We start from the raw sequence: 9,618 nt of genomic DNA on the forward strand, positions 1-9,618 counted from the left end.
AAGCTATTTTTAACTTAAAATAAATTATTTTGATATTTATCAAACACTTTAATAAATTAAAAATTGATTTTAAGTCAGTTTAATTAGCTTTTAAGTTCAAATATGCCCTTAAATTTAAAATTTTAAATAATTTCATATACACAGGTCAATTTCAAATCAAAAGTTGAAATTAAGCTCCATTCTTTAAAAATATTTTTAAAACTAATTAATCAAACACAAATTACTTACGGTACGAAAACATTTAAATTTGTAAAAATATTGTCAAAATAAATTTTAAAAGTACGACCAACAAAAATAGCAGTAAACTGCATATGCTAAATTAAAATTTAAATATATTTGTGTTTTTCTCCTCATTTTTTTAAAATAATATTCTCACGTTACTGCTAAAAAAAATGAAAAAGAACAAAAGAATTTTCACTAAATACATAGAAAATAAAGGGAACAATTTCTTCAGCTTCAATTTCAGCTCGATGATGAATCCTCTTCAATGGTAAAATAATAAAGGTGCTGATAATTTCATGTTTCGAGTGATTTTGGGAAATTGAATCTTGATTACCTAAGATGAAGAAGCTTATAGAATTTGGGAAGAAAGCAATGTTCTATATTAGGGTTCTTTCAGGCTACGAAGAGCGTAGAATCCGATCTTATCGATTACAGATGCAGCAACGTCTTCAACAGGTCATTCAATCAATTTTCATTTCACTTTCTTAATTGTTAAATCTGATTCTATGGTTATCATTGTATCCAGATTAGTTATAAATGCGGATTTAGATATTAAAGGAAATTTAATTAATTTGGGATCAAGGCCTAGTTAACTATTTGTTGTATTTTTTTCTTATTAATCCAAAATATAGTCGACTGGGACAGTTAACTGTTGAGTTGGATTAGAAAACAAAACTAAATTTGGAAGGCCTCTGCTATTTGTTGCATAATATGGTTAATTAACGTCTAGGATGTGATTTTGCTTGTAGTAATTAGTTGTAAACACGGACTAGCTTAGTTTGATGTGATATATCCAACTCAAATCATCAATGGAACGATGGTACACTTTTGGATTCATTTTTGTGCTGTACATAGAGTTGTGTGGTGTGTATAGTGCATCTATTTGTATTCATATGCAAATTGAATGTTTTAGCTTCTAAATAGCTAGTAAACATAACTTCGACTTCTGGGTTGTGGAGAGAAATGTTGAGGCGAATAATGTGTTGTAGCATTCCAGGTAGCAAAAAGATTATGCAAATATCTTTTAGGTGGGGTTACAGCTCCACAAGCTTCATTTTCCATTAAGCATCTAGGTTCTTTTAATGAGGGGTCTCTTCCAAATTCTGCATGAAAGCAGTTTTCTAGTGAGACAATCTGCTGGTTATTGAAATGTCAAAGAATTTGATAAACTTTGAGTGAACTCATATATGCAAACACAGTAAAAAATGTAGTAGAATTGCTGTTGATGCTTGTGGCTATAAACTGGTTTGCCCCTTCATGATACCTTGGGTTTGGATTCTCTTTGTACTTCTCCCTCCCTTCTAATATAAAATAGAGCAACTTTTCACATATAGCAAACACAAAATTCATATTTGTATGTTATAGCAAAGTTTGCATAGTTGCGCTCTATAGCAAACATAAATATATATAATTCGCTAGACATATACAAAGAAACCAATTGTATAATTGACTATACATATACAAAAGAAAGCAGTTGTATACAAATCAATTGTATAATTTGTGTGTGTATAAAACGAGAAAGAAAGAAATACAAGAAATTGGGCAGGGGAATATTTGTATTGTATAATTATAAGTGTATAGGACGAAGATATATGTATTTGCTGGTGTATATACAATTTTCTCTCGCTTTCTTTATACAAACTGAAATACAATTTATACATTTCGTTTCTGTTTGTATAAGCGATAGGCGAGGGTGGCGAGCGAGAAAGGGAGAGTGACGAGTGAGAGTTTGAGGGAGAGAGGTGATTGACAAACAGTTTGTTACAGGGCACAATTAAATCAAAGTGTAGTTATAGCATTTAATTTGATTTGTTAGTTTGCCATTATATACATTTTTCCCTATAAAATAACTGTCCATGTGCACGTAGCATGGAACTTAGATGATTTCTTGGGTATACAATTAGTAAAGAGAGACACTGAAGAAAGTTAACAGATCAAAAGTGTAAAAGTGTTGGTGGTAGATTTTTATTTTGTTTTTTCTTCGGTTCGACACTCTTATTATTTTATCTCTCTCTTTCTCTTCGTATGTAATGTCTGAACAGGCGGAGGAGAGGAAGGTAGCAATAAGGAAGCTTCCTGAACAAATGATTTTGTCAGAAGTTAGGCGCATGGTGGAAGAGATGCAAGCTTTGAATAAGAAGTTAGAGGAAACTGTGAGTTCACAATTTTCTTGAATTTTACCTGTGGTTTACTTTCTTGCACCTAAGAATTCTGTTCTGTTCGTGTGTAATTCAGAAGCATGCTGATGGCTTAGCTTGGTGGCCCTAATTTAATTCTTTAATATTGTTCTGCTTTCCTGGGTATTGCTGTGTATAATTTGCAAAAGAGGTAGTGTTAGGTCATTCTTGAAGTCTCGAAGACAATTTCGGATCTATTCCACAATACTATAAAGGGCATCCAAGTGAACATTGGGCATAGTTTCCTGCATTCATGCTTACTGTATCTTAATATGCATTTGTTTATAGAGTGTTTTCAGAAAAGAAGCTTAATGCCTCTTGAAAACTAGCTAGAGCATAGCATTTGCAGCTGAGAAGATCCGACTTACATACTCACAATGACCCTCCGTTATCTCATTGAAAGGCTCTGAGACCTTGTTTTGTCTGTGCTCCAAATAGATACTAGTCATGAGCTGCCAATAGGCATGCAATTAGTTTGAAGATGTAAAAGATATGGAGCCTCGGGACTTGGAATGTCTTTTGTCATGGGTCCTTAAAAGGTAGAGACATATTTGAGCAAGAAATAGTGCTTTGTAAGGTGCTCAAAAATTAGTTTTTGGAATTGGTAGTTGGTGTAACAATTAGAAACTTATTGAGGAAAAATAATTTAGTGGAAGAACTATCCTAGAAATTGACAGAACATTAGCACTGAAGGGTGTCTGGTCAATAAAGTAGGATGAAAATCATGAAATATCAAGGTTCAGATCCCAGCTCGGTAAACAAAAGGATGGTGGTATCTTCTCATCTACCTAAGCCTTGGTGGGCTTAGTTATTCGGTACCTGTAGTAGCAGATACCCGATGAAATAAGTCAAGGTGGGTGCAAGCTGGTGTGGATACCGCCATTATCACAAAAAGGGGACAGAAACATGTGAAAGAATCTTACGTAATAAATTAATGTAACACTGCTTCCATATCTTTTGGTCTTCAGTGTAGCCAACTTCCAACAAATAAATCCCTTTTCTTATCTTTCACTCCTCCAGATATTAGTCTTTTCAGAGTCTAGATTTCTCGCATCCCTTTCCTCCCGGCACAGACAGAAGCAGCTTGAATGAATTTCACAAAATAGAAATATTCTACTTTCAGAGCACAAAGTTGGTTTCAAAACATTGTTTTCTAGGACCACAGAACTCCATTTTAAAGGCTAAACTTGTACCCCCAGCTCTAGAGGAGAATATAGAAGAAAGTGGAATGCAATTGAATAAGCCAACTGGCTGAGGCAATAAACAGTTTTTTCTTTGCTTAAGCTTAATTTGGCTCAATTTCAGGTGTGAACCTAGACTAACCTGTGGCTTTTGGCCACATTTAAATTTTTTACCTAGTTTCTGAGAACTCTTGGATCTAGAGAGAATATACCATTCCACTTCTGCACACCATATAACCTGACTTACCCCCACCTCCCCTCCTAAAAAAAAAGAAAAAGAAAAGGGAATTGTTCTTTTTGAGTATATTGAATTTGAGAAAGTGTTGGTATTTGGCACTCCTTTCAAGCCAAGCATCCTGAACCATGTTGATCGATGTCCTTGATAGGTCTAAGCTGCTTTTTACACAATTGTACAGTTAAAACTTCAAGCCCTTCATTATTGATATCTTGCTTATACTATTTGGCTATCTCTGGTAATTGTCACGCTTGGACTTTACCACGTGCTGCTTCATCAATGTCACCATTTATTTCAACTTGGTACTCCAGTGACTTCCTATGGTTTTGTTTGACCTTTAATTTGATGATTTACAAATTTTGATTTTCCATTGTACCCAACAGTGTTCTCGTTTACTCTGTTTCTCTCCGTACATTTTTTTAGAGGCTGGCTTTACATAATTTTAACATTTTTTTGTTCACTTATTGTATTGTGACGCAAGGTATCAGGAACTTAATACGTAGTAGGGTAGTAGAGTTGCCTTTAGAGTCCACTCTATAACTTTGCTGATGTTATATTCCACTACTGGTACTTTGGCTGATCTTCTGGCTTGGACTCATTGCTCGAAAAAAATTGGTAATGCTTTCAGGAGGCTGCTGTTGATGACTATTTCAAGCCAATAAACATGGAAGCAGAAAAAATAGTGAAAATGCAGCTTGAAGGAGAGGAGAATAGAACTAAGGATATGATGAATATCCTGCAGAAACAAGCTTTTCTTGAGAGACTTCAGGCGGAAAAACTAATAAGTGCAGAAACTGTGGGCACGAATAAACATGACCAAGATAAAGCATCTACATAGACTCCACCAGAAGTAAAAGTTGATTTTGTAGAGTTATGAAATTGTTCTTGATATTGAAACTATACGAACTCATATAGTTTTGCTTCTAAGATATGGTTGGTTTTGGCGATCTGAGTGAGAAAAGATGATCTGTCCGGCTGTCCCTTTCAGAGCATCTGATAAATTTGGAACGAGTAGAGGCCAGAATCTACTTCTGTTTATTTCTATACACATGCTAGTCATATTTCCTGTTGTAGATTATACATTGTCCCAATGGGATTTTTCGTTTCGTTCCCAGCATAAAGTTGTTCATTGTTCCAGTAATTACGTTCAGCTTCAGCTCTGTAACAGATTATTTTTCTCACTGAAAACAGAAGAAAATGTTTAAAACTAACACAAGAGGGACAAACTTGTCCATATGTCTTGTCGTAATATAGAAATTTGTGATGAAGGATCTTTCTTGGTATCGGAGTCTCAAACTCATGAGGAAATAACTTAATTCTCATTATGTAAAGATCAACTATTGCTTATTTTGTTCGATATATCACATAGGTTTCTTGTTCTATGCCTCCAAAATATTTTTACTTTTTTTTATCCCACTACTGAAAGTATTGTTACCTACTATTGCAAGATAAATTAAACTAATCAACATCATGTCATCACAAGAATATTTAGTACTTTCTTCTTCTTTTTTGCAGCATAGTTACATCATTGCTAGTATTGAATTACCACATTAAAGATTGTGTTTAATAATACATCCTTTGAATCCCAAACAAGAGGTCACCAACAAAAATGCAGACATATCAAGATTCAGAATTCCCTCAGTTTTGAGATTTAAAAGCATCGATGAAGGGGCCGTTAAATCATGTAAATGGCCAAATAACTCCTCCTTCAAAGTCTCATACCCTTTAGTACTAATAGGAGGTGTTGGAGAAGTTAACACCCTCCCCATTGTATGTGTAATAAACTGTGAATCTGCAGGAGGCTTATCATACATCCTTCTTTCTCAAATATATATATAAAGAAACTTGTCAACCCTTGCTGTTCTTGATCTCCATTCACCAATTCGAACACAAAGGCCAAATCTTTCCAACTATCCTTGCCACTTTCAGGTCCAAACATGAGATGAGCACAAAGAATATCAAAATGGCCAGCCAAAACTTGAAGAAAAATATTCTTTTACTGATAAACATCAACAAACAATGTGTTCCTCTTCAGCCTTTGAATTCGTAGTGACCTATGAACAGATTCAGTTGAAATACAAAGGAAAGAAAACATCAAGGTGTTGCTCACAAAGATCACGTGGATCTTGGAAAAAGAAACCCCTAAAGAATTAGCAATAATGGGAATAGATATCTATTCTTGAATAGCAAACACAACATGACCTTGACGAATAAAGACTTCTGCAAGAAATTGACCAAAGTTACCAACATGAACAAACTATTCTCATATTACTATTTCTTTAGGGGTTTCTTTTTTCCAAGATCCACATGATCTTTGTAAGCAACACCCTGAACTTCAATAATTTCAACTTAGGTCACTACCAATTCAAAGACCGAAGATGAATACGTTGATGTTTTTTGAGTAAAAGAATATTCTTCAATAGTATTTTTTTCTACTTCAATGCCAAATATAATAGAAATGTTTTAAAAAAATCTTGCTACAGCAGAAAATGAAAAATAGAAGAAGGTAGATATCAAAGATAGCTATAGCTACCCCAATATATATATATATACATAATTTTACATGCTTAGTTTTTTTACTTATAAAATTTTATTATTACTGGATGACACTGTCCCGTGAACGGTCCGTTGTCACTGGGCATTTGTTTAGGTTGTTATTACGTATTGCTTCGTAATGTATTTGTATATTAAAAAATATATATGAAGTTGTATGTCAAAATTATTGTATACATTTATATTAAATTAATTATTACTTAATAATCATATTTCATCCTACTTTTTTAAAAAAATAGACTTATCAATCGATTTATGAATGTGTGAAATGATATAATGACAAAGAACGATACAATCTGTGAGTCTCAACACGTGATTTGGTATAAAACTTGAGACCTTATTTAAAAATGGTGCAATATTCTCTGATTTTGGGATGAGAAACGTTTGGAACATTCTAAAAATAGAACAAAGAAAGACAATAAGAAGGCCATGCACTACAAAATATAAAGGAGAAACGATTCTAACCCTAAATACAAATTATGTTGAACTTTTAGTTAAATAATTAATATATATATATATATATATATATATATATATATATATAAAATTTAACGACGATTAATAGTCATATACAAAGTTCAAAAAAATTTTGGTTTAATTTTTGCTAATTTAAAATATAAATACAAAATATCTACTTATAATTAAATTCCTTTTAATAAATACAACATTTGAAATAAGGTAATGATAATTCATTGTTAATGAAAAGAGGTGTAAAAAGATAAACCGTACCTTCAATAATAAAACATATAATTTTATTAGTATTTATAGAAATGTGATAACCACGATAACAGTAATAGTAAATATTAAATAGTGGCAGTCGTAAGAAAAGTAGCAAATAAAGGTATTTTGATATTTTATTAATTCAGAAGCTTGAGAAAAAATAAATGAAAAGAAATAAGAGTCAAAATTAAATGTCAATAACCTCATTGCTTAGATGAATCACTTGAGTCCCGATACATATTGGCGCCATAGAACTAGACTAGTGAGCTTGTGTTGTTTGCCCAATAAATTATTGGAATTGGAAGTATCACTGGAGACTCTCAATTATTAATAGATTTTAATTTTATTCCTTGCGACCCATTATCACGTACATTCATCTTGAAGTGGGACCTACCGATCGTATATATTACAAGAAGCCTATTCAAATGACACTTAAAAGTTTGTTGATTTTAGATAGCATGATGATCACACAAAATGTACTATATATTCTTAAAAGCGAGATGATGTTCCTTAAGGTGCGACCTCTTTCATCGAATTTGAGACTTGCACCAAATGTTGGTGACTCGCTAGGGGCAAGCTTTGAATTAGAAGCTAGCGGAAACTAACTTGTTCAAATTTTACCCTGTTGTTTACTTGCTTGCAGTGAAGACTACTACTTGTATCTATGACTCTATGTTCATGCTTAATTCAGAAGCATGCTGATGGACTATTAGCTTGGTGGACCTGATTTTATTCTTTAATTCGACTTCTGTTATTTTTTTCTTATTAAGTGGAATGTTCATTATGGTTTTCTAAGTCCACCGTTAAATTTCATGGCGATGGAAACTACCAAGCTGAACTGCTGTTGGAGCAGAGGGAAGCCACAATAATCTCATCGAAACTAGTCATGAGTAGGTTTGATGAATAATGATACAAAACCTTGGGAGTTGGAAAGTCTTTTGTCATGGGTCCTAAAAATAAAAGAGACATATTTTTTGAGTAAGAAACAGGTCTAAATAAGGTGTTCAGAAAGTAGTTTCTTAAAGTTGGAAGTTGGTGTAACAATTAAAAACATATTGAGCAAAAAGAATTGAGTGGATAAACTATTCAAAAAAGTGAAAAAAGCTTACTGTGTGAGCATAATGGTCAATAAAGTAGAATGAAAATCATGGAATATCAAGGTATAAATCCCAACATTGGTAAATAAAAAGTTAGCTAAACCTTGATAGACAGAGCTATTCGATATCTGTACTAGTGCAAAGTAGCAGATACATTCAACTGCTTTTTATTCGATTATACGGTTGGTTAGGTATCAGGAATATTACATAGTAGTGTTGGCTTCAGAGTACACTCTATTACCTTGCTGATTTTATGTGCCACTCCTGGTGCTTTGATGGGTGAATGCTTTCAGAATTGACAACTATTTCAACCCAATAAACATGAAAGCCGAAGCAATAGAGAAAATGCAACTTGAAGGAGAGGAGAATACAATGCCCCTCGATCAAACAAAAGCCGTTCGATTCTACATAAAAACGCGTAATCTAAGAATAGGATAATTTTCCTGTAGAAACAAACTTTTCTTGAGAAAAATATGTGACATGGTTTTGGTGATCCGCACGTAAAAAGGAGAAGAAAATCTGTCTGGTTGTCCCTTTCAGATCATCTAATAAATTTGTGATGAAGGATCTTTCTTGCTATCATATCAAAGTCTCAAACTCATGAGGAAATAACTCAATTCTCATTATGTAAAGATCAACTATTAACAGTCTAAAGTGAAGGATACTTGAAATAACTACACAATTCTTCCAAATTAAGGACTTTTTATGTTTCAACTCTCTTATGTTCACAACACACTACTCTCAAATATACATGATATATGAGACATAAATGTTGACAACCACTTAATTGAAGACTTTGTAAAAATGAGAACTTAGTCAGTGCATGCCAATGAGTGGGACCCTATAATTATACTATAATCTTTATAGGAGGAGAGATCTAAAGGTCAAAAATGTGTCTGGCTGTGATTGTGAAGAGTAAAAACCAATAACTAAAGCACAAATTGCACCAAAGACCTACTACTCTAAGATAACTTAAACTAATCAACCTCATGTCATCACAAGCCATATAGGAATATAAAAAAAAATACTTTTCTTCTGTTTTACAATTTCTTTTATCTTATTCGTTTAAAAAGTATTTTTTTTCTCTTTCAATTTCAATTTTCTACGAGAATATATTCACACAAAAATATATTCAAAATTGTAAAATTTTATTTATATTTTTAAAATTCTATATTAAATCAAAATAAGATAAATAAATTAAACTAACCGAATAGATGTTCTTACTTATCACAAATCAATATAGACAGAAGGTTGATGAAAAGGTTCAAACAAACTCCTTTGTTTTTTTCTTCTCTTTTTTTGTTTTCTTACAATTACTTCTATTCCTTTTAATTTCTTATACTAAATCTTTTTTTTTTAAAAAAAAAAAACTTAAAAATATCCTAATCTTGATCCTTACTTTAAGAGTAACTCTTAGCAAAAACAATATAAAC

General features: G+C 32.5%; 1 protein-coding gene across 1 annotated transcript; it reads left to right on the forward strand.

Moving 5' to 3' along the window:
- Positions 1 to 346: 346 nt before the first annotated feature.
- Positions 347 to 5,083, forward strand: LOC101248018 (uncharacterized). Its single transcript, XM_004241936.5, has 3 exons — positions 347 to 678; positions 2,265 to 2,375; positions 4,444 to 5,083. Exons 1-3 carry the CDS (start codon positions 562 to 564, stop codon positions 4,651 to 4,653), a joined length of 438 nt encoding a protein of 145 aa, XP_004241984.1. The 5' UTR covers positions 347 to 561; the 3' UTR covers positions 4,654 to 5,083.
- The last annotated feature ends 4,535 nt before the right edge of the window (positions 5,084 to 9,618 follow it).

Source organism: Solanum lycopersicum, chromosome 6, assembly GCF_036512215.1.
Source record: "Solanum lycopersicum chromosome 6, SLM_r2.1".
NCBI lineage: Eukaryota > Viridiplantae > Streptophyta > Magnoliopsida > Solanales > Solanaceae > Solanum > Solanum lycopersicum.